The sequence below is a fragment of the Mastigoproctus giganteus genome, chromosome 1, assembly GCF_048544385.1.
Source record: "Mastigoproctus giganteus isolate SK-2022 chromosome 1, ASM4854438v1, whole genome shotgun sequence".
In the NCBI taxonomy this organism is placed as follows: Eukaryota; Metazoa; Arthropoda; class Arachnida; order Uropygi; family Thelyphonidae; genus Mastigoproctus; species Mastigoproctus giganteus.
Window position 1 is genome coordinate 22,483,193 of NC_143575.1, and position 26,493 is coordinate 22,509,685.

Genomic DNA, 26,493 nt, shown 5'->3' on the forward strand with positions numbered 1-26,493 from the left:
AAAAGTAGGTGGGACATGCTGTATGAAGTAATGAAATTTTTGGATGTGGCGTAAACGTGGTAAGAATATATCCAGATCCTTGACATAATGTGGCCTCAACAATGCTCCCCGCATACACACTACTCGGACTCCCTCCAGTCACTATCTGGCAGAGTAGAGTTAGCACGATTATACACTAGCTGATCCGGAAGCCTCCTAGAGAGTTACCAGTAGGTTCGGTCCGGTGTACTATCTAGCGGCCGGCCTGCGAACACCGTTTTAGAGCTGTACCCTTGAAATGTAAGGAATATTGGATCTCGCCACGACGTTCATCATAACCTCAAATGTCATCAATCATACTGCATGATGGAAGAGATATGGAAGGGTTGACCGGAACCTAGCTCTAGAGACTAAACATGGGTTCCACCACTTCAAGCCTCCAATAAGCAAAGTGGTGGTATTTCATGAGTTGATGAGTCATCTACCACCTAGTACTGCCTGGTAACATAGAGGGGCGGCGTTCCTCCATGTGGTGTGGGCGCCACACCTCGACCCCTGTTGGTTCACACCTGGGTGGTCACCCACCATGTACTTGTGCATGGAGGTTATACTCAGGATTACTAACAGTCCCACCATCGTGAAGGTGCAGGCAGAGGATTTGGATGTCATAGACCGTCCGGACTTCGCCGAAATTGGGTCCACTTGACTTGAGTGTCACCCGAATATCAGTTCCATCAGCGTTTTAGACTCCCAGGTAGCAAGTACAGCTTGTCTGTCATATCTGAGAGAATGTCTGTGACAACCTCAAGGACTTACAAAGGTTTTACAATCAAGCTACTAGAGAATGAAAATAAATGACTAATTTAATAATAATAACAATAATAATACTATAAAGATAGGTATACTTAGCTTTAAAAAAAAAAAAATTTTCAATGAACAAAGATAAGAAATAACAATTATAAAAAAAAAAAAAAAAATAGGGATAACAATAAGAATAATAACACAAATAAATCAATGTAACTACTTAATGGGAACTAACAAGAAAAGAAAACAACAAAATGCTTAGAAATACAAATTTCTCTGTCACCACAGCTTTGCTCAAATGCTAATCGCTTGTAACGTATGATATGCATTGTATATGTTGTAAATTGACTTTGTATATTTCACATTGTATATTGAGACCTGACATTGTGTACAGATTGTAAATAGAATTATTACTGTATTGCTACTGTCATATTCCTCCTCTCTAAGGCTTCGGCTGTTTTGGAGTAATATATAAAAAAAAAAAAAAAAAAAATTTATGGTGATATTATGCTGAAAGTCTTAAAAATATTTTGTTGCATTATATTCTTAATCCTGCTGCAGTGGGGTTGGACCTGCAACTTTATGTTTATAAACAGTTACATTATTTGAAATCTATGTGAAATAATTTTGTAAAATATAGATCTGTTTAAGTATTTCTGGGAACCCACATGTGTAAACTGTAAATCTGTGTACATACTCTGAAAAGGTTAGCCTTCAGTGACCTCCACTATCATAAAGCTTAGTATATGACATCTTAGTCTTGGGGAATAATGTGACATTGGTGGATTAGCCCCCGATATTGGGATGAAATGGAAAAATGTGATAGTGCCTATCCATGAAAGCCAACATTTCTTGAATGGTTTCTTCTGCTTTCAACATTTCTCACATGGTTTCTTCCTCCTTTCGAGAATTATTTTATTTGACATACATCATCAATTGGTGAAAAGTGCCACAAAGATTACATGTTGTGTTAAAGGCAAAGGCAGTTACACTATATTACAGTTTGATCTGTAAAACCTGTTGGTTTTTCTTCTAGTGTCTCAGTATTTTAGTGTATCATAACAGTGCATATGTTAAGAACCAAGTTTAAATTAATTACACAAGTACTCTGATAAAATCATGGAGTACTCATGTAATTAACTTAATGGGGGCAGATCATTTCACAGGTGCCTCTTTTTTGCTGACTGGGCTAGCTGGGTGGGTAAAGTGCCTGCCTGGCAACCCAAAGGTCGCGGGTTTGAATCCCGCCTCGGGCTTGGATCAAAGTACTGCAAAAACCTTGGGAGATGCATTATGGCCACAGAAGCCGATGCGCCAACAACTACCCAAAAAAAAAAAAAAAAAAAAAAAAAAGAGGGTGCCTCTTCAAAATAATGATCCTGAAGTTAATTGTTAGTTAATAATTAAAAATCTGAAATTTTTTTTTATATACACACTAAATATACTTCATAATATACTAAATATACTTCAATAGTTTTTGAAGCAGTTGCTTAGTTTTATGCAAAGTAATTGCATGCAAGAACCTATCAGGTGCCCTGCCACTGTCTTTACAACCACTGCATATTCCAGCATGGAAGTCAAATTTATTTTTTGCCTTTAAAAATTCATGCTTAATCATATATTCATTGTGTAAGCTTACTTTTTGTTATAGTCATCTTTCGTATCTCACATAGTGGTGATTGCAGAAACCTGCATTAAGAACTGTCTATTTTTAGTTATTTCTGCCCTTTTAAAATTTAATAAAAAAAATTTCTTTAAAATTGTAATAAAATGCCAGTTTACATTGTGACATTTTATTCCACTGCACAATAAGTAGACTGAAGAATGTGGTAAGTATATACAGCACTTCCTTCTGTAGGTCACAGGACCAAAACCTATGGGCATAGGTGATGACATGTCATTGCTGTTATTGATGCTGTGTTTTCATGATGTAACTGAGTATTTCTTCGTTGCTTGTTTAGTATTGTACTGCAAATTGGTTTCTCTGTAAACAATGCCCCGAAATGGAAATGTATTTGCTATAAGAAATTTATGATCCTTGAAGTTTACTCTTTGAGAATTTGAAAAGTAAACCCAAAAACACAACTCTTGATAATTTTCATAAGCTGCTTTTGTCTGGTGAAGAGAATGAACAGATTCTTAGGTTTTAAAAGTGAGCAACAATGTATATTTTTTAAAAAAATGTATATGTAATAAATTGTAAATGTTGGTATTAATTTCATATCTTTCCATCCCTAAAGGCTTGTGCCTTTAGTTCAAGCGTAGCCCAGTGGTCAGGAGCGAGAGTGCATAGCACGCGTTCCTTGAGTGGACCGGGGTTCAAGCCCGTGACTACTAAATACGATAAATATTTGTATTGACGATTTATTGTAAACTCTACTGACTTGGTTGTCGTGCCGGAGTACAAACAGAAAATTTATTTATTTATTTATTTATTTATTTATATACTCGCTGTATAAGGCAGCCTTAAAATTTAGACAATTTTTTTATGCTTCCAAAGTTGACGCACTGGAATTTTTTTTTTTTTTTTTTTTTTTTTTTTTAACTGATGAGTGACAAGACTCCCGACAGGTGTTGATACTATGAAATTTCAAACTATGTTCGTTTCTATTTCAAAGTTATTTGATTTTATATTTTTGAAAGATTTGTTGTTTTTCAGACAGTAAAGACTACAATATTTGCTCGTGATAGGGTAGCAACATGGTATAATTTTCAAAATTTATTTAAAATTTGCAAATAGAAGCGGTTAATAGACCTAATATATATATTTTTAATGTTTTTTAAAAATATTTATGTACATAATAAGCAGAAATATATGTCTGTTTCAAATTGTTTTTTTTTAAACTGGATAATAGAAATCTAATAGTTATATACACACATTTATTCTGTATATTTTTTAAATTTTCAGAATAATTAAATTAAAAAAATGAAAGATTAAGACAGCATTTTTTGAATATTTAGTTTTTTTTTTTTTTTTTTATTAAAAAATACAAGTATTACAATCCATTAAGAAAAGATAGATATTGTTATTTTCCAAGCAGAATTTAAAAAATTGGAAAACTTTTTCCAGAAATTAAAGTTTTGCATCTGTTAGGTGCTCTGCTACCATTTGTACACTGGTGTGCAAAATTTAAGGACCAGTCAGGTTTTCAGCTGTAGCTTCTCATATAAGAGTGGCCTGGATATGGGAAAAGCATACCAAAGGAACCTCGTGAGGTACAGAAATGATGAAGGAAGCAACACTGACAATAACAACGGAAACAAAATGATACAGAGGGACTTTATTCAAAAATGGCAACATAGCACTGGAAAAAGTGCTATGTTGCCATCTCCTTCCCAGATGAGAATACCTCAACCGCCATATCGATCCCTTTCATTGATGTTTGCGGGGTGATACTGTGTGCCAACCTCTTGCCAGATTAGCTGACATCCAGAATCGCTTCTGAGACTGAATCTACTCTCATCAGTAAAGAGTACCCTAAGTAAAGATTTTGTGGTTGTAACCTTTAGAAATAGTGTTGGTCCTTAAGTTTTGCACACCAGTATATTAAAGTTTAGAATGTCACCACTGCCAGGTCAGTTAGTGGAAATGTCTCTTTTAAAGATATGCTTAAGAACATTGTGCATTTCCTTATTTTTTTGATAACTACATAGCAGAACACCTAATTAATTTTCTGCCATTATTTCTTAGACTATTTTAGGGAAAAAAAAGTGCTTGAATAAATTTGCTTTTAGTAAGTATTCAATTTAAGAACATAAGCCTCAGTTTTCTTAATTTATAAGTTTAAATATGCCTATCCAAATACAGAAAATGTATTTGTTTTATTTTATGCCTTGTTTACCAACCAGTTGCTCCATCTTATAAAAATTGCATTTCCATTTTGATAATATTCCAGAAAAAGGAAATTTTATCGTATTTCTCTGGATCTGAAATATTGTTTTTAAAAAAAATTGTTGCCTCTTCTGTGGTGATGCCTAGCCTTCCATACCCTGCAATTAATTTTCGTCCTCTTTTTATAATTTTTCTTTTTTGTTTGTATTTATATTTGCAGTCAAAGCACAAATCAAGGAGTCATTCCTTTCCCCCCATGAATAGTGAATCACGACGCGTTATTCATGAACTGGCTCAGTTCTTTGGTTGTGAAACACAAAGTTATGATCAGGAACCAAATCGAAACGTTGTGGTTACTGCTTTCAGGTAAATGTTTTTAGTTTTATTGTAAATAAGAAAATTTAAATGTTAAAAGTTGTGGAATGTATTACATTTTCATGTTATCATACAGGTGATCCCTGCTTAATGCTGATAATTTTTTCCGGAAAAACAGAGCGCTAAGTGAATCCGTGCTAAGCAAGCACCGCATTCCCATAAGGTAACATATGTATTTGTGAGTTGCGGTCGGTGCCATAGGATATTTCCTGATCAAAAATAAATGGTAGTGAAAAGATGCACAAATGTTGATCAAAATATTTAATATTCAAATATTTGTACACATAAATATTCTGCATTACATACGTATATAATTATGTGGTAACTACTTACGTATCAAAATTAAACTTAAAATTCCAATTAACATCATGAATTTAATCATGAAAAATGTGTCGATTTTGGTTCTATTTTGGCCCTCTTTCTGGTAAACTAAAAGGGATTTTAATTTTAAATCCCCCACAGCGTTACCACCCAACAGTAAAGTCAACTGATCCTTTGCCGCTTTGAAACCTGGCAGTTTTTTTTTTTTTTTGTTTTTTTTCCAATATGAAACTTCTTTTAGGCATTCGTTTCCAAAAAAGTCCATCTATGTTAAAAACTTGTTCAGAAGTATGACACATAATACCCATCTTCAATAATTTTAACAAGTTAATTTTTTGAAAGTTTCGGCTCCTTCATCTGCACTTGCAGCTTCTCCCTGGATTTTAAATCTATTCAACCAGTCCTTACTAGTTTTAAATGGTTCCACATTTTTTTTTAGGTAAGCTTTCTTCAGATCATCATATAGGCTAATCTGTCTCTCTCTCTCTTTTTTTTTTATAATATTTAACTTAATTCTTTAATTTTTATAATTGTTCTTACAATTAAACTTGCCAGTCCTAAATTATGGTACACATCCGCTTCATGTTGATCGGAATCGATTTGCTTCAAAATGTCTAATTTAGTTTTCAAATTCAGTCTTTTTCTTACATTTATAGTCTTCATACTGCATCCAGATGTTGTTGCTTTTTCATTCTTATCTGCTATTATTAACTCTTCGAAAATGTAACTGCATTGGTTGCATTAATTATGATAGAATGTTCGAGTAAACTGTCCGTTACGCACAATGTCTAATACTGTACCGAGTGATGTCTAGACTTCAGATAAATGCATATATTACAAGCAATATACTTGAAAATTAGCGTGTGAGAAATTTTCACTGAGCATGGGAAACTTTTTAATGCTGTTTTGTTATTCATTTTCAAGCTACCGGCTCCATCAAATGAAACGATTTCGTTAAATATGCCAAAAATGCAATCTGTAAAAGAGCGTTATAGTGATTTGTGACAGTGTTATAGTCAGATGACGGATTATAATATAAGAACAGCATTATAGCGAATCAGCATAAAGCGAACCGCGTTATAACGAGGGCCGGTTTTATTTTCTTGCATACAAGTGTATTAAATGTTTATTATGGTAAGAGAAGTTCCAAATTAGCATTAGAAATTTATTATCTGTTATAGCTTTTGGCACAACACACTAAATAAAAATAATACAATTGCAATTTCTGTAGATTGTAATAAATACATATGAACGGAGATTGTTCCAGAAAACAGAAGTTGAAGGAATAAATGAAGAAGAAAAGTTAGTACTATGTGTTTGAAGTTGGACAGTAGAAGGGATGCCGACTGGTTGCAGCACGTGCTCAGACTGCTTTGGAAGAGAGAGCCGGAATTATAGAAGCCAATTAAGAAAAACGGTGCCCATGGAAGTATCTATAGAAAAGGCATGCAGCAGAAACAGAATGTCTGTTAGACACAGTAGAGAGACTTTATAAGAGATGGTTCATAAATTAACATGACTGCCCTCTTTTGAATAGAATCTAGAAACTGGAGAGAGGTTCTGAGGACACTGCCCCAGATGGGGGAACAATATTCCATGATAGGGTGGATTTGCAATTTGCACAGAATGAACATCTGTTTGGAAGAAAAGTAACACTGAAAGCGAAAGAGAAAACATAGTTTTTTAGATGCAGAGGAAGCAATATTTGTGATGTGCTTATGCAGAGAGAGAGAGAGAGAGAGAGAGAGAGATTGATTGATTAGAAGTCAGGGTAATCCTCGGTAAAGATGTAATGTTGTCTAGAAATCTGAATGTCATTGAAGATAAGCATAGCAGCAGAAGAGTCCTTTTTGCGAGATATAAGACAGAACTGAGTTTTAGAAGGACTGAAATCAAATAAGTTATCTTTGCTCCACTGGAGAATTAACTGCAGATCAGCATTTAGGGAATTGGTAGTGGATATTTAAGAAGTTGAAGCTGTTTGTGCAGGGCAAGGTTTCTCAAACTGGAAGGTGGAATGCAATGTGCTATCATCAGCAAAACTATGGATAGGATTTCTGGTTAAGGGAAGAAGGTCATTAATATACAAGAGGAAAAGAGTGGGGAAAAAGAACTGAACCTTGGGGAACACCAGCATTAGTGGAGAAGTTAGACAGAGAGCCATGCACCATGACCTGGGTGCCTCCATAGCCAGGTGGGCAGGAGCAGCAGTGCGTAGCACATGCTTCTTGATTAGACCGGGGTTCGAGCCCGTGACCACCAAATATGGAGGATGCGGAAAGGTCAGGGAATGACCACCGCATATCCCCGGAGCAATATGGCCTTAGTTGCTAATGCTCCTAAAAACCAAATAACAACAACAACCATGACCTGCAGTGAGAGGTCAGAGAGAAAACTGGATACATAATTACAAAAAAAAAAAAAGTTGGCAAACCATAAGATGGTTTTAGAAGACCTTTTGCTTCTACTAATGACCTTATACAAATTGTTCATTTACCTGCTAAAATACTAGACAGTCCTGACAACAAAATCGGTGCTGTTGATCTCTTTCTTGCCAACATACCTAGTTAATGTTAGTTTGGTGATCTCTTATCCAGTGGAGCAATACCCCTATCATGTCATTTGGCATTACAAGGATGCAAAATCTGATCCAAATATTTTCTCAGATTATATCACTTAAATTATTCTTATAGGGATGAAATTCTTTATTCTGCATTCCTGTCAACTTTTTTCATTTATCAAACCATGGATTTCAAAGACCTATTTTCTTTGAAAATAGGTTGATCTTTGGAAGGATTCTTGGAAATTCTTGGTTCTATTTTCTTTGAAATTAAAACCACGGTATTTCTTTTTATTTTCTTTGAAATGTGCCAAGGCTGATAAGAATATTACATATCACTGAATTGTATCCAGATCTCTAGTTTCATTTTCTGTCTATACTGAGCTCGGAACAGCTGTAATCAAGCTATTAATAAATCCAAATCTGATTTTGGAAAGGCTAAGAGTATGAAACGTACTTCTTTCCAAATGGTAGTCAAGCCTTCTAATCTCTTGCTAAAGCTACTGACTGCAAATTGTGTCAGTCTGTGCTTTCATCTTTTTTACATTTCCGTGACTATTGCATCAAAGATAAATCTGATTTATTAGAATCTTAACTTTTCTTCTAACTTTGTATTGATTATCTTGGTAATTATCCTTCTACTGTAATGAGCACATTCTTTATAGTGACTCCACTAGTTTTTTGACAGAATAACATAACACTAATGATATTAAGAGTAGGAGACCGGCGGAATTACTTAGCAAGTACAGGTCACTGTTGAAAAAAAGCCGTGAATTAGGGTTGAATTTGAAAGTGTCTGCAATTCTGCCCAGACACGATAGGAGGGAGTATATGATGAGAGCCTTGTCGATCAATTCGGCTCTGGAGGGATTGTGCAAGGCTCAAGGGGTAGAATTTTTTTCAGCCTGGACTGTACTTGTTAACAGGAGAGATTGCTTCTACAGGGATGGGATACACTTAAATAGAAAGGGTGCAAGAATTTTTGCTGATGCTGTCGAGGCAGAGTTAGGTGGGTGGGAAAACTGCTAGTTGGGGGGGGATACAAGGACTAATAGATTAACAGTAGCCACTGGCAGAGGTGGAAGTGATTCTTGCACTGCTTCTATTGAAATGAGCAGAAGCCTGAAAAACAAGATGCAAGATATTTCAGAGACTGCTGGGAGTCATTGCGGTACAAGTAAACACATGGGTTGTGTTAGGGTAACCAAGAATAGAAACAGGTGCATGTATACCTGCGTGTACACCAATGCTAGGAGTTTCGTAAATAAATTTGATGAATTTGAGGTATTGCTCAAAACATCAAAGGCAGATATTGTTGGGATATCAGAGATGTGGTGTCACACAGATATAAGGAATACGGAACTGGAATTTGGGGAATACAATGTGTATAGAAAGGATAGACAGGACAGGAGGGGAGGAGGGGTTATGCTATTAGTTAAGAAACACAAAGTCCAAGGAAGTGAAGCCAGTCGACATTGATGGACAGGGCAGTGTCGAGTCAGTTTGGTGTGACATAAGCATAGGGAAATCAAAATTGAGAGTAGGAGTGTGCTATAGGCCTAATGACTCTGATGAGTATAATAAGATATTGTACAGGGAAATAGTGGGCCAGTAAATCAGAGAGTCTTATAATGGGGGATTTTAATTTCCCAGATATTGACTGAAATTTGTGGGTTGGTCACTCGCACACTAGCAAGGCTTTTGTGGATTTATTGGATGATTGTTTTCTACATCAGCATGTTCGTGAGGCAACAAGAGGGAGCAATACTCTTGATCTGATTATCAGTAGTGATTCTTCATGCATTAAGAATCTGCAGATAAATGAATCACTAGGTGGCAGTGATCACAGTGTGTTGAAGTGGGATTTACTCAAAGAGGTAACTACCATCAGAGGTAAAGGGAAGGGTTTTTGTTTTCGTAAAGGCGACTATGATGGTCTGAGACAGTATTTAAATTCTATACAGTGGGACCAACTGATGATGTTACCAACAGCAAACTCAAAATGGGAAGCATTCAAGGAACTAATCTTGTAGGCTACCAGGCTTTACATACCAACTAAGAAATATTGTTCAAGGTTTAGGCCTAAATGGTTGTCAGATGAACTAATGAGACATGTGGCAGAGAAGAAAAATTCATGGGATACATACAAATTAATGGGTGACATCGAAGCCTATGATAGATATAAGTTGGTCTGTAACCAAGTCACAAAGGAGATTAGGCAGGCAAAGGCAGACTACGAAAAATCCTTGGCAAAGGATGCAAAGAAAAACAGAAAAGAGTTCTTTACCTATTTAAACTCAAGAAGGAAAGGGATGAATCAGATTGGTCCACTGGATATTGATGGTTCAACAGTTGAGGATCTTGCTCAGGTGGCAAACAATCTAAACGAGTATTTTGCATCTACATTCACGCATGAGGAGTTATTCAGGAAGGAGAATGATGTAGGCAATGAGCTGGATGATTTTGTAATAACTGAGAGGAAAGTGGAGGAGAGATTGTTGAGGATAAACATAAAAAAGGCACCTGGGGTGGATGGGATCTATCCAGTTATATTAAAGGAGGCAGCAAAGGAAGTAAGCAAACCCCTAGCCATAATTATGAGAGCTTCTTTGGACTCAGGGGAGGTACCCATAGACTGGAGATGTGCAAATGTAACCCCAATTCACAAAGGAGGATCAAAGGCTGACACAAGTAATTATAGACCTGTTAGTTTAACTTCTGTTCCAGGTAAATTAATGGAGGCACTGGTTAAAGAAGCACTGCAGGATCATCTAGAAAAGAATTCAGTTATAGCTCAGACGCAGCATGGTTTTGTTAAGGGCAGGTCTTGCCTGACCAATTTGATTGGATACTATGATGTAGTCACAAAAGAACTGGATGCAGGGAATAACTTTGAAAATATATATTTGGATCTTAGAAAGGCTTTTTATACTGTTGCACATGGAAGACTGCTGCACAAATTGGAGCAGTGTGGCATTGGAGGCAAATTGCTGCTGTGGATAAGGGGATGGTTGAGTGGCAGAAGACAAAGAGTGGTAATCAATGGACACTGATCAACGTGGACTAATGTTATTAGTGGAGTTCCTTAGGGTTCAGTGTTGGGTCCGTTGTTGTTTTCGGTGTTTATGAATGATATTGATGATGGGATATCAAGTTTAATGTCCAAGTTTGCAGATGATACAAAGGTTGGCAGGGTTGTTAAGGACACCACTGACGCTATGCTGCTGCAACAGGATCTGGAAAGTTTGAACAGATGGGCTGAGAGGTGGCAAATGAAGTTTAACATTGACAAATGTAAAGTACTACATATGGGAAACAGTAACCCCAGAGCAACGTATCAACTCTGCGGTACTACACTGACAGTGGTGGAGAATGAAAAGGACCTGGGGGTAATTGTGCAGGCAGATATGAAGTTCTCTGAGCAGTGCAGACGAGCTGCGAGAGTAGCTCATGGTGTCTTGTCAATGATTTACAGGAATTTTTCTAGCAGGGATAAGGAGGTGATTATTCCCTTGTATAAGGCAATGGTTAGGCCACATCTTGAGTACTGTATACAGGTCTGGAGGCCTCATTTCAAGAATGATGTAGAGCTGCTGGAACGGGTACAGAGAAGGGCAACAAGATTAGTGAATGGAACAAAGGGTTGCTCTTACGAAGAAAGGCTTAAGTTTTGCAAATTACAGAGTCTGGAGACTAGGCATCGGCGAGGTGATCTGATAGAGGTGTATAAGGCTTTGAATGGTTTGAGCATGCTCAATGCCAATGGGATTCTTCATTTTGCTCAGAATAATCAGCTCAGAGGGCATAAATTCAAATTGAGGAAGGACGGATGTCGGATAGATGTGCGGAAATTTGCCTTTGGCCAGCAGGTGGTTGGTTGGTGGAACCGACTTCCATCACTTGTTGTTGAAGTTGATAGCCTAAACAAATATAAGGCTCAACTGGACAGGTATTTCGAGCTAACGGAGGGGTGAAATGGGAGTGGTGTGGTTTTTTTTTTTTTTTTTGGCTGATGCTGAATAAGCTTGCTTTCTTGCATCATATGCCTCAGCTAATGCTAAATTCCTGAACAGTCTTGATGTTAAGAAACCTCCTGGTCCTAGTGGCATTTCTCCACTTGTCCTTAAATCCTGTGCTCTAGAGTTCTGATCTTTGATCCTTAGTAACACAGTGGATATAATCACTCCTCTCCACACTGGGTGGAAAAGCCCTGGGTTTAATTCTTGTCAATGACAAGAGCAATTTTTAGTTTTTTTTTTGCATAATTTTATCTCCTTGGAAGCTCAGATTTTTTGTCCAGCAAACAGGCAAATTGACAACAGACTACATGCAGTTTACAAACACAGTGTACTGAATTCTGTTAACCTTAGTTGCTTTGGTGTTTAACATATGCACAGATAAACAAACAAGCAGTCTTTCTCTCTGTAATTTTTATTTTGGCATGGAAACTTTCTCATATCCAGCCAATTTCTTAAATATGTGACTAATTCCTACCTTCAAGTTACCTAATTGCGCTTACCTCAGTTCTTTTCAGAATACTGGAAAAATCTATCAACCAATAAACCTTACTCTGTCTTGAATCCTTTCATCTGATTAACAATCACCAATATGGATTTCATTAATGTAAGTCAAGTGGGTAATATCTTGGCTTAATAGAGTCTGTGGAAAAGTTTGGACAACCTTAAGCAGTTGCTCTCAACATTTTTAACTTTGTATTTAGCACATAAAGATTTTCTAATCAAGTTTAATCTTATTGTCTGTTTTCAATTTTTTTCAGTTAGGTAGTCAGTTTTCTCTCTGATTGTTTACTTTGCATGATGGTAGATAAAACTGAATGTTGGGTACACATCTTAACTTCTCAACTAAGGCTGAAGTTCTTTTCTTTCTGTATATTAATTACCATTTCATTAATGGAAAATCTTATCCATAGTTTTGTTGATAATAGTACACTACTTTCACTTTTAATTTCAGCAAACCCATGCTGCACAAACAGTTACAACTTCTCAAATATCCACTACTAGTTCTTTATGGGTTGAAATTGAAAGTGAATAAAAGAAAACTTAGTTAACCAAGTTAAAAATTATGCTTTCTCTTTCCCTCTCCATGTTACTTTTCTTCTAAACAGCTCCTGACTGGTACAAACTGCCAATCCAATCTACTGTGGAATAGTTTGGACATCTGGGTTGACTTACCCCCCCCCCCCCCCAAACCTCTTTTCACATGTTTGCTGCCACCTATATTTGATAGAGCCCATTCAGTGTACCATAACTTTTGGAATGTTGAGAAATAGTTTGAAATCCTCAGAATTTGAATTCCAAAAATTTTCAAATAATGATTGAATGATTTGCAAATAAATCAGAACCAAACTTGAAAGTTTATTCTGTGTACATAAACTAACTCTAATGCAAGTAAAAAATAACTAAATAAATAATGTATGCCAAGCTATAAACAAAAACAAATCATTGATGTTAATCAGAGTTCAGTTAGTGTGCCAACAGAATCATGCAGCTCATATCATGTACTTTTATCCCACTCATATATTGACTGCTTAAGAATGACTGCCTATATGTGTTATGACACAGCAGTTTGGTTACTGTTGAACACATATGTAGTAGTAGTAGTGGCATGTGATGCAAGAAAGCAAGTGTATGAGCTTATGCAGCATCAGCCAAAAAAAAAAAAAAAAAATCACACCATTCCCTCCAAATGCCTGTTCAGTTCCTCCTTAAATTTATTCAAACTATCAACTTCCACGACGACAGATGGAAGTTGGTTCCAGCAATTAACCACCCACTGGCTAAAGGCAAATTTCCGCACATCTATTCTACATCTGTCCTTTCTTAATTTGAATTTATGCCCCCTTAGGTTCGTAATCTGAACAAGTGGAAGGATCCCATCAGAATTCAGTGTGCTCAACCCATTCAAGGTCAGATGCAGCAAATCTGTTAAACTCCTAGACTCCATACAAAAGAGAACAGCCAGGTTAACTCACTCTACTCATATTACAGGTCTGGTTACCAAAAGGTTTCTGCCACGGGTGGCAATTGTTAGCCCAAAACCACCTGTGATATGCCCCTGCACTTTTTTTGCAATATTTATATTGACAGGTCACGGCTCCCTAAAGGCAAAACTAACCTCCTTAGGGCTGATTGATGACCCAAACTGCGCCTGTGGCAAGAGTGAAGACTCGGCACACACATTCTATATGAATGTATAATTTATGACATCCCCAGAACAGAGCTAATAGCACAGATTGGATCCCTTCCCAGAGGAGAAGAACATCTGTTCATCATAGAAAAGGAAAATTATAAAGCCTTTACATCTCTTTCACACAGAAAGTATTCGGAATACACAGAACTATCCAAAGAATGCCAATTCAGACCCCCCCCCCCAGAAATTAAACAATAATCAATAGTTAAAATTGCCCAAGTTTCCCACCACGCCCAGACAATGACTTAAAAACTGTCAGAATGGCAGTATTCTGCACCCTGAAAGAACTCCCCAGGACTACTCTGCCATGTGTAGGAACCTCGGGCCCCACACCAAATAAGTAACCATGTAGAGGAAAGATGTACAGTCAGCCAGGGAAGCAGATTAGCTGAAAAATATCAGTAAGCCAGTAGCAAGGGGATGCAATGTAGAATCAATGAATGAAAGACAGAATGAATAGGCTGGGCACTTAGTGAACTAGGAATTATTGTAAAAGGGAATAAATGCCAATTTTGGTGAAAGAGAGAGTGGGAATGAGTGGAAGAACAAATGTAATTGGCCGAAAGAATAAAAAATTAAAAATAACTTAGATTACTTTATATATAATAACTAACAACACAAACACTGTATTCTCCCCTGGCCTACACCACAACGGAAGAATAACTGTAAGTTTAGGTGCCCAGAGAGCGCAGTGCAGAAAGCAAGAGTTGAATAAATTAAATGAAAGCCAGAAGAATGAATGAAAGTGTAAGTGTGCGAGAAAAAGAACACAAACCATAAATGCTACAGTTAAGTACACACTAACCCTAGTTTTAATTAGTATTTAAATTTACACTACACATCATTGCATCTGCCCCTGGTGTGAGAAAAAGATGAATGAGTATGAGTAAAAAAAAAAATATATATATATAAAACTTGGAAAAAAAAATTATGAAAAAAAAAAAAGAATGCAAGTAGAGTGAGAATGCAGACTATGAATGGAATAAATGTCTTTCTCTCCCACCCCTTCGCCTGGTCGGTTCCCTACTGCCAGCTGACATATCCCACCCCTGGAGCGGGATGGGCAGTTTGACCTTCCTACTCGATTCGACACTACATGGATATGACAACCATTACCGACAAAGTCATACTGTAGCTTTGCTGCTGACACACCACTTTGGCGATCTGAACTGTGGGTAATCTAACCCAGTTCCCTTTAAAACTCCATTCCCAGGCAGGGGAGGGAAGGGAGGAAACAGGTCTCTGTCTCCTCCCTTCCCTGTCCCTCCCATACTTCACCTGGTGGGCCTTATCTCCACTGAACTCTTTGGGGATGCCTACTCTATCGTCACTGTTCTTCTATCTGTTTTCCCCTGTATTCAGTCTCTCCCTCACTAAACTGACAGAGTACACCCCTTAACAATGCTGCCAAATTCTAATCAACGTCTAAATTCTACCACTTTCTTGTAAATCTCTTTCGGCCAAATTCTAGTGTAACACCCCCCCCCCCCTTTTTTTTTTTTTTTCTAGGCTTGCCACTGAAATCCTTGGAAATTAGGTGGTGGAGCCTGCCAGAGTGCTTAAATAATCTACTGGGTGCCTGACCTGCCTCCTCATGGCAAAGTGTGGGCAACGGTTGGTCCCAGTAGGGGCCCAACAGCTAAATGGTCAGAGAAACAACAGAACAAAGCGCTACACAACAGACCACTCCCCACACACTTTTTTAAATCTTTGGCCTCCACAGAGTTGTGTGTCACTCACAAAGAATACAACACGGAGATGGGAGAAACCCCAGGTGCCATCAGACAACTAACACATTTTACACTTTACTCATATTACAAAGATGTTCAAGTGTTTCCTGTACGGACGTGCCTTTCTGCCGCTACTGGAACAGAGAAGTTTTTTCTGATTTATTTTCTGCTTTATTAGTTTAAATTGACATATTAACTTATTTCTAGAGTAGCTTTATATTCCTATTTACGGTACTTAAAGTTAAAGTAACTTAGATAGAGATTTGTAGGTATTACTTAGTATCGGAAAGGGTATCAAATACACGTGTTTACCGTTCATAGACAGCCGCCATTGTTACGTGAACATTAATCAGTAAATCTATTAATCTTGTCGAACTTCATTGGCAATTAAATTGTACTTTTAACTATACATATAACCACATAGGTTACGGAACATAAATAATTAGTAAAAATAAATAATTAATACATAACTTGATACGGAAGTTATATAAGGGGACTTCGTAGATAACACTCGTTACTGAAACGCGACACAGCATATCCGGAATTCGATAGCATTAGCTTTGTATAGTATAGTGCATAATATAATATTGTCAATTATTCAGTAAATCTATTAATCTTGATAAACTTCATTGTCAATTAAATTGTATTTTTAACTCTATAAATATATATAACGACTTAATCGTAACAAATAATTAATACATAACTAGAGTGCTACACGTGATACGGAAGTTGTATAAAGGGAACACTAGATACCGAAAAAAAAAAAAAAAAAAAACAATATATATATATATATAATATAACTTAAGGATTTAATTTTTGTTTTAATTTTATTGAATTAAATTGGAATCATGACTCTAACCAGAGCAGCAAAGCAAAAGGCTCAAGCTAATGGGAGTGCTGTGGTTCAGGGGAGAACTGAGGGGGCCAGTTGCCCTCTGAATCACAGTCTATTAAAATGCACTGTTTGCTTGATGTTTGCGGAGCAGTTGGGTACGGGACATGATACTGCCAAGGGGGATGTCTTTGTGTGTGCACGATGTAAGGAGTGCAAGGAAATCAGGCGACAACTCAGCGTTGTTATGGGCCTTTATGAGAGCTTGAAGGACAGGGTGGATGCCCTCGAAGGAAATAAATTGAGGGGCCCATCAAGCTCTCAGCTGCCCACATCAACGCCAGAGCTTGCACTTGGTCATCAGGCAACACAGAAGCAGCCCCCTAGGCAGAATGCGCTGGTCCCACAGGAACTAGTAGTTGTTGGTGACTCTATTGTCAGGGAAACGGGGAACATGCTTTGTAAAAAGGATAGGTGGAATAGGACCAGGGTATGTCTGCCAGGGGCAAAGGTTGATGACGTTGTAGAGCGGATATCATCTTTTAAGGGCACAAAAGGTGATATAGTTGTACACGTTGGCACGAATGATATTAAGAGTAGGAGACCGGCGGAATTGCTTAGCAAGTACAGGTCACTGCTGAAAAAAAGCCGTGAATTAGGGTTGAACTTGAAAGTGTCTGCAATTCTGCCCAGACACGATAGGAGGGAGTATATGATGAGAGCCTTGTCGATCAATTCGGCCCTGGAGGGATTGTGCAAGGCTCAAGGGGTAGAATTTTTTTCAGCCTGGACTGTACTTGTTAACAGGAGAGATTGCTTCTACAGGGATGGGATACACTTAAATAGAAAGGGTGCAAGAATTTTTGCTGATGCTGTCGAGGCAGTGTTAGGTGGGTCGGAAAACTGCTAGTTGGGGGGGATACAAGGACTAATAGATTAACAGTAGCCACTGGCAGAGGTGGAAGTGATTCTTGCACTGCTTCTATTGATATGAGCAGAAGTCTGAAAAACAAGATGCAGGATATTTCAGAGACTGCTGGTAGTCATTGCGGTACAAGTAAACACATGGGTTGCGTTAGGGTAGCAAAGAATAGAAACAGGTGCATGTATACCTGCGTGTACACCAATGCTAGGAGTTTGGTAAATAAATTTGATGAATTTGAGGTATTGCTCAAAACATCAAAGGCAGATATTGTTGGGATATCAGAGACGTGGTGTCACACAGATATAAGTAATGCGGAACTGGAATTTGGGGAATACAATGTGTATAGAAAGGATAGACAGGACAGGAGGGGAGGAGGGGTTATGCTATTAATTAAGAAACACATAAAGTCCAAGGAAGTGAAGCCAGTTGACATCAATGGACAGGGCAGTGCCGAATCAGTTTGGTGTGACATAAGCATAGGGAAATCAAAATTGAGAGTAGGAGTGTGCTATAGGCCTAATGACTCTGATGAGTATAATAAGATATTGTACAGGGAAATAGAGTGGGCCAGTAAATCAGAGAGTCTTATAATGGGGGATTTTAATTTCCCAGATATTGACTGGAATTTGTGGGTTGGTCACTCGCACACTAGCAAGGCTTTTGTGGATTTATTGGATGATTGTTTTCTACATCAGCATGTTCGTGAGGCAACAAGAGGGAGCAATACTCTTGATCTGATTATCAGTAGTGACTCTTCGTGCATTAAGAACCTGCAGATAAATGAACCACTAGGTGGCAGTGATCACAGTGTGTTGAAGTGGGATTTACTCAAGGAGGTAACTACCATCAGAGGTAAAGGGAAGGGTTTTTGTTTTCGTAAAGGCGACTATGATGGTCTGAGACAGTATTTAAATTCTGTACAGTGGGACCAACTGATGATGTTACCAACAGCAAACTCTAAATGGGAAGCATTCAAGGAACTAATCTTGGAGGCTACCAGGCTTTACATACCAACTAAGAAATATTGTTCAAGGTTTAGGCCTAAATGGTTGTCAGATGAACTAATGAGACATGTGGCAGAGAAGAAAAATGCATGGGATACATATAAATTAATGGGTGACATGGAAGCCTATGATAGATATAAGTTGGTCTGTAACCAAGTCACAAAGGAGATTAGGCAGGCAAAGGCAGACTACGAAAAATCCTTGGCAAAGGATGCAAAGAAAAACAGAAAAGAGTTCTTTACATACTTGAACTCGAGAAGGAAAGGGATGAATCAGATTGGTCCACTGGATATTGATGGTTCAACAGTTGAGGATCCTGCTCAGGTGGCTAACAATCTAAACGAGTATTTTGCATCTACATTCACGCATGAGGAGTTATTCAGGAAGGAGAATGATGTAGGTAAAGTAAACATTGGCAGTGAGCTGGATGATTTTGTAATAACTGAGAGGAAAGTGGAGGAGAGATTGTTGAGGATAAACATAAAAAAGGCACCTGGGGTGGATGGGATCTATCCAGTTATATTAAAGGAGGCAGCAAAGGAAGTATGCAAACCCCTAGCCATAATTATGAGAGCTTCTTTGGACTCAGGGGAGGTACCCATAGACTGGAGATGTGCAAATGTAACCCCAATTCACAAAGGAGGATCAAAGGCTGACACAAGTAATTATAGACCTGTTAGTTTAACTTCTGTTCCAGGTAAATTAATGGAGGCACTGGTTAAAGAAGCACTGCAGGATCATCTAGACAAGAATTCAGTTATAGCTCAGACGCAGCATGGTTTTGTTAAGGGCAGGTCTTGCCTGACCAATTTGATTGGATACTATGATGTAGTCACAAAAGAACTGGATGCAGGGAATAACTTTGATATTATATATTTGGATCTTAGAAAGGCTTTTGATACTGTTGCACATGGAAGACTGCTGCACAAATTGGAGCAGTGTGGCATTGGAGGCAAATTGCTACTATGGATAAGGGGATGGTTGAGTGGCAGAAGACAGAGAGTGGTAATCAATGGACACTGCTCAACGTGGACTAATGTTATTAGTGGAGTTCCTCAAGGTTCAGTGTTGGGTCCGTTGTTGTTTTCGGTGTTTATGAATGATATTGATGATGGGATATCAAGTTTAATGTCCAAGTTTGCAGATGATACAAAGGTTGGCAGGGTCGTTAAGGACACTACTGACGCTATGCTGCTGCAACAGGATCTGGAAAGGTTGAACAGATGGGCTGAGAGGTGGCAAATGAAGTTTAACATTGACAAATGTAAAGTACTACATATGGGAAACAGTAACCCCAGAGCAACGTATCAACTCTGCGGTACTGCACTGACAGTGGTGGAGAATGAAAAGGACCTGGGGGTAATTGTGCAGGGAGATATGAAGTTCTCTGAGCAGTGCAGACGAGCTGCAAGAGTAGCTCATGGTGTCTTGTCAATGATATACAGGAATTTTTCTAGCAGGGATAAGGAGGTGATTATTCCCTTGTATAAGGCAATGGTTAGGCCACATCTTGAGTACTGTATACAGGTCTGGAGGCCTCATTTCAAGAAGGATGTAGAGCTGCTGGAACGGGTACAGAGAAGGGCAACAAGATTAGTAAATGGAACAAAGGGTTGCTCTTACGAAGAAAGGCTTAAGTTTTGCAAATTACAGAGTCTGGAGACTAGGCACCGGCGAGGTGATCTGATAGAGGTGTATAAGGCCTTGAATGGTTTGAGCATGCTCAATGCCAATGGGATTCTTCATCTTTCTCAGAATAATCACCTCAGAGGGCATAAATTCAAATTGAGGAAGGACGGATGTCGGATAGATGTGCGGAAATTTGCCTTTGGCCAGCGGGTGGTTGGTTGGTGGAACCGACTTCCATCACTTGTTGTTGAAGTTGATAGCCTAAACAAATTTAAAGCTCAACTGGACAGGTATTTCGAACGAACGGAGGGGTGAAATGGGAGTGGGTTTTTTTTTTTTTTTGGCTGATGCTGAATAAGCTTGCTTTCTTGCATCGTATGCCTCTACTAATGCTAATGCTAATGCTAATGTTCAGTTTCCTCTGCATGGCTTTTTTTTACAAGTGCTTCTGAATTAGCGTCAGAAATTCCACTTCTTTTTCCAAACCAGTACAAAATGCATACATGATCATAGAATACGTGTGATTTACAGGCACAATATGCTGATGCCTCGTGAGCTCACCTCCCTCTGTTTATTCTGAATTGCTCAACCTCAGTTCAAATATATGATTTGTAGTTGGTCCTCCTAATGTAATTATGAACATATGAATGCAGAATGCAATTTTAGTCACCGTTAACTAATCTGAGACTGTCTAGTATGAAAGTTAACATGTTTCAAATCAGAATGAGGGGGGGTAATGAATGGGCATTATCAAGTACACCCAATGGATGTTAGCCATACCACTCCTTACAATGAAATCAAATAATCTACTGCAAGCTGGTGTCTTATTTCTGTAGCATAGACTGATGTGTTTCTGAAGTCATTCCTGACTCCTTTGCAATAGTAAATTGGATAAGATGTCATCTAATTGATTCTTAACATGGAAAAAAAAGCAGGGATCCCCAAGGACAGGTATCGGAAATGCAGTCAGTAGCCATAATGGTGTTTCAAGAATGGATGGGGGTAAGGGGGCACTGGTGCTTGTCACTCATATCCATGTTTGTAGAGCTATATTCATAGGCTGATTGCATATTGTGTGGCTTGAAAAACCCAGGATAACTCACAAGAAAACCCTATTCCCTCTGCCTGAGATCAGCTAACTTATAGCCTTGATTGAAGAGGACTTGAAAATTCCTCCCATCATCTCGAACCTCTTCAAATGACTGACAGATGATGAGTATGTAGCAGGCCATTCTGGCTTGAATAACGTTTCAGTACGAATATGAACTGTGGTGATAATACAGCGTAATCTCAGTATGCTACGGTTTCAGATATAATGCAAGTGTGATCATGTCCCCTAAGAGGGATACAGGAAAACCTCATTAATACAAATTTCAAGTGACCTAATTTCTTTCACTTTGTAATAATGAGGTTTACTTAGGTGAATAATAGAACGTCTAGGTTTTACAAACCTCATAATGAGGTTTGTGAAATGAACACGTCAAAATCAACTTTCTAATTTTGTTTCATACTTTACTTTGTTGATTAAACTTTAATTTGTCATTGTACACATTTTTACTTAAAATTAATATATTCATAAAAATTTAAAAAAAAAAACTTAATTCTGAATGAATGGAAATCAGTGGAATTCACAAGAACTACATTAGTGGAAGTTTTAAATTTAATGTTAATTAAAACAATCAAGGTTTTCTGTAATAAGAATTGTCTTCTGCTTAACTTTTTAAATTTTTAACATTTAATCTTTTTTAATTTTTTAACACTTGTTGATAACATTGGTAAAGAATGTTAAATTTCTTTTGCAATTTTTGTTTTGGTGTGCTCCAATTCTTCAATGATTTGGAGTTCCAGTACCCAAGTATAAATCATTTTATTTTTGCTTCTTTGTATCCATATTGAACAGCAGTAATTTTCACTTTCAACACAAACCAAATGTTTATTTCACTTAAAACTAAAAGTGATTTAAAAAAAAACACAAATCTCACTTTCATAGAATAAGTTGATTTTTGAAGTACATGCTGTTGAGTGACTGGTTCGCACATGTATGACTACAAAATAAATGCATTAATGGTCTTGTATTCTCTCTGTTTTGTGAGAACTCCTCTGATCCTATGTGGTCATTCTGGAGTATAAACAAAAAATTTTATTTTATTATGACACTGCTCATAGCTGTAGCTTGAATTATACCAATTGTGTTTTAGCTCCCCTCATATTTTGCATTAAATTGATGGATCTGACTACCCCTCTACTGAAATGACAAAGTGACCTTAACATCTAGGTATTGTAGTTTGATTGGCATACTTTGTACTAAATTGTGAGGAAAAGTATGATTATACTATCCATGGCGTATAAACATTAACTTTGTAATACACATTCCCAACTATATTTTGTATTAAACTAATTTTTTAACATGAGAATGCCTATTCTTTTTGAAGGAGAATGAGATCTATTTTGCATAAATTGATATTGTATTAACGTGTTTTTCCCATATAAACAAAAGTGCAGTTTATTGCAAAATTCAAATTTTACAATACACACTAGCATAAACAAATATCTCACAGACTACTGTAATGATTTCCAACGTGTGGACCACTAAATTATTGCATTTTCTTCTGTGGTGTATTATTCCCTCAATTAGATGATTAAATTTTTATAAACAAACGTAATTATTGTAGATAGTCAGTTTCTTCCTTGTATTAGAGATATAAAAATACATCAATGAAATGTTAATGGCACTCAAGACTTAAACATTTAGCCTTTGAGAGGAGAACCAGCTATCATATTTGTCAGTTGCAATATATTATTATAAATTTTTGTAAACAACAGCATTTGACATTTGTTTTCAGGGATGAAATCACATTTAGAATGGCAAAAACTTCTAAAGGTACAACCAGTGCAAAGTGTGCAGGAATTGATAAACAGTTCATTTATTTTTTGGACTAGATATCCCTGAAAAGGATATTTGATGCAGCTCAAGTATTCCTTAGTTCTTCCAAATCCCAGATCCAATTACATCATATAGATAGAGGAACCACAATATGGAGAAAAAGTGATAAACCATGAACCTGTTAAATGTGGGAGCAGTGTTAATGTAGGGAGCATAATTTTGTTGGGAGCTGAGATACTTAATCATTATGGACAAGCATGTGGATTGTAGAGTATACTGAAATATGACTGCATACTAGGTGGATTTCATCATGGTGACTTTAATTTTCTGGTGATGGAAATAGGATAATTTCACAAGATATTATCCTCCTTTGTAATGTGATGTGCTCTGTCATCAGTTCTGTATCAGGAATATGACAGCAGTCTATCCCAATTAATTCAATGACTGCATATACTACACAGTTACCAATTGGTCCTTTTGACCATCAAGCATGTGTGTCTTTGAATCCAGTCCAGGAATTGAAGGATATTATGGAGTCCACCTGGTTGAATTAGGGAATGTTGCTGTTCAGAAAGTCCTGCACAACATTGTGGTAAAGGCTTCTAATGAACTGTCCACTAACTATATTTTGAAACTGTAAATAAAATAAGGCAATATTGCCAGAATCTAATGTTATTTGCAAACAAAGAATTTAAATTTGTACTTAACAAAAGACAATGTTTTTAATATGACACTGGCTGATATTTTTAATGATTAAAAATTTGATGGCAGCACAAAATTAAATATTTTATATGAGGTTGAAGGAATTTTTGAGGAGTATATGAAAAAATACCTAGAGGTAGCTGTCAAAAAAAAAATAGAAGTGATTGGACATATAGGCAAAAATACAGTGCAGGTCTGTGCATATGCTGATGATGTCGCTATTATCAGGGGGACTAAAGGAAATAGTGGCCAGGCTGAATAGTAAAACACAAAGAAGAGGACTTAGGATAAATGAAGCGAAGACAAAATATATGGAAGTCCGGAGAACAGCAGATAACACAGAAAATTTAAGAACCAGCAGCTTCACGTTTGAACATGTTCAAAATTTTGCCTATCTAAGTTTGCAGATAAACCAGTCCAACTCTGTTGCTAATGAAATTAAGTCCCATATCCTGAGCGGAAACAGATGCTTCTATGCACATGAAAAACTAATGAAGTCCAGAGTATTGAACAGACATTTAAAATTAAGAATATACAAAAGTCTCATTAGACCAGTTACATATGGTTGTGAAGCTTGGACATTAACAAGTAAAGATGAGCAGTTGTTGAGAGTGTTTGAGCATAGAATTCTGCAAAAAGTCATTGGGTCCTACAAGATGTTGATGGATCCTGGAGGATCAGAATGAACCATGAACTTGAAAATCTTATTCACGGTGCAGACATTGTCAGATTTGTGAAGAGCCAGAGACTTGCCGGTTGGGACATGTTATGAGAATGGGTGACAGCAGAACAACTAAGAGGATGATGAAATGGAAACCTACTGGTAGGAGGGCAAGAGGAAGACTGCAGAAAAGATGGATGGATGGATGGATGACATAGAAGAGGACTTAAAGATCATGAGAATAAGAGGTTGGAGAAGTTTGACTTCCGGGAGGGCTTACTGGTGGAACATTGTTTAGAAGGCTAAGACTCACCCTGGGTTATAATGCCAGAAGAAGAAGAATATGAAAAAATAGATTTTTACAAGATTTATTTTGGAGAATAGTAATGACACTGACATTGGTGTATTACATGAAAGAGGAACTATTTCAGAAAGAATTTTCAATATAATAAGTATTTCTTGGCTAAATTCCTAAGAGTGTGAAGAAGATTGCTTATGCATGGGTAATACACACTCATCATTTATACTACCAAAGTAGTTTTACTGCCTATGGACCATGCACACCACAGGAATGTCTCATATTATGGAGTTATACTTCATAACTGAGTTATCACTATTGCAACAACAGGGTACCTGTTGTTGCAGTAGTGGGCAGAACTGCCCACCCACCGATGAGAGGCCAACAAGCTTTGAAATGGTGCTGTTTGGGTGGTAATATCTGCCAAGAATAAGTAACATTAGTCTTCTACATAGGTGAAGCATTACTTATTTGAGGCAGTGCAATACCATGGCAACTAGTTGTGAAGGTATTCACAATGAGATATAATTAAAATGATGCATTAAAAACTACCTTGGTAGTAGAAATGATGTGTGTGTGCATTACCCATGCATAAGAAATCCCCTTCATAGTCCTTTTAGAAATTAATTGTACTAAACAATGGCATATACCTATTTAATTTGAATATTTATATAGAACGCTCATGGCCTTACAAATAAATTTAGTAAATTGAGAACTGTTTTTCCTACGTATTTGTGGTCAGCAGACTTTCAACTGCAAGAGTTAGTTTTACATACTCACAATACAATGAACTTCTGTACACATGTCTTAATTTACAAACTGACAGTGGTGCCTTTCAAGCTATTTGAAAGGTACCACTGTCAGTTTGTTTTGACCTTAAGTAAAGGTTATGGTCTTACATTCGTAAGGCCATAGCAATTACTTTTGCCAATCAAGTCTGTTGGCTGTCAAACATATAGGAGAATATAGTCCTCAAATTTACTAATCTTATACCTATTTACAGGTACTCAAATAAATTTTATTTCGATGAATACTAATATCCAGTTTTCTTTGTTGTTGGATGTGTGCATGTACATGAACTTTAGTTATTAAATTTTGGTTATTATATACATGTGGACTTTTATAGGGAAAAAGGCTATATTCCATCAGTCAGCATCATGTCTGTTGTACAAAGAGATCTGGGTCACCGTAGAGGACCTGTACCTGTTTTATTTACCCACCAGAAAGAAACTAAGGAAAAGTTACCAGCAACTGCTGAAAAACAGGAGCCTGTGATTGATTATTTTGACTTTTGTCCATAAAAACAGATTTGAAGAAAACTGATGCCATTCATAACCAATCTGATGAAACATTGCTTGGACAACTGTGATTGTATAGAACATTTCATAGTATGTTAATACTATGGCTGTAGTTATAAATAACTATATTATCAGTTAATTTTTCTTTTTAATACATTTTCTCATTTGTAGTGGGGAAATATTCTAAAGATATCTGAAATTCTTCTCAGGTTTATTATATAAGATACAGCATGGTCGCTGTATTAATATTTGCAAGTAAAAGAGAAAAACTGGAATTAGATATAACTAATTTGTGAGATTCTCAGCTATTTTTTTTTTTTTTTTTTTTCCCGTCTTCTGGTTCTGGTTTTTAGGATGGTTATATAATTTTCAGCCTATATATATATATATATGTTATTTTCAATTTTTTATATTACTATATAACATTGGAAGAAATATTTCGGATATCA

The 26,493-nt window shown here is 37.0% G+C and overlaps 1 protein-coding gene across 3 annotated transcripts in view; it reads left to right on the forward strand.

Annotated features, from left to right (window-relative positions):
- The window catches only part of LOC150090631 (transcriptional repressor NF-X1-like), a 164,314-nt gene extending 138,213 nt beyond the window's left edge, over window positions 1–26,101 (forward strand). For all 3 annotated transcript variants that reach the window (XM_090371845.1, XM_090371861.1, XM_090371854.1), the window contains exons 12-13: window positions 4,836–4,981; window positions 25,873–26,101. In XM_090371845.1, coding sequence (XP_090227971.1) covers window positions 4,836–4,981; window positions 25,873–26,047 — 321 coding nt within the window. In that variant the 3' untranslated portion in view covers window positions 26,048–26,101. The remainder of the gene's footprint in view (window positions 1–4,835; window positions 4,982–25,872) is intronic.
- The last annotated feature ends 392 nt before the right edge of the window (window positions 26,102–26,493 follow it).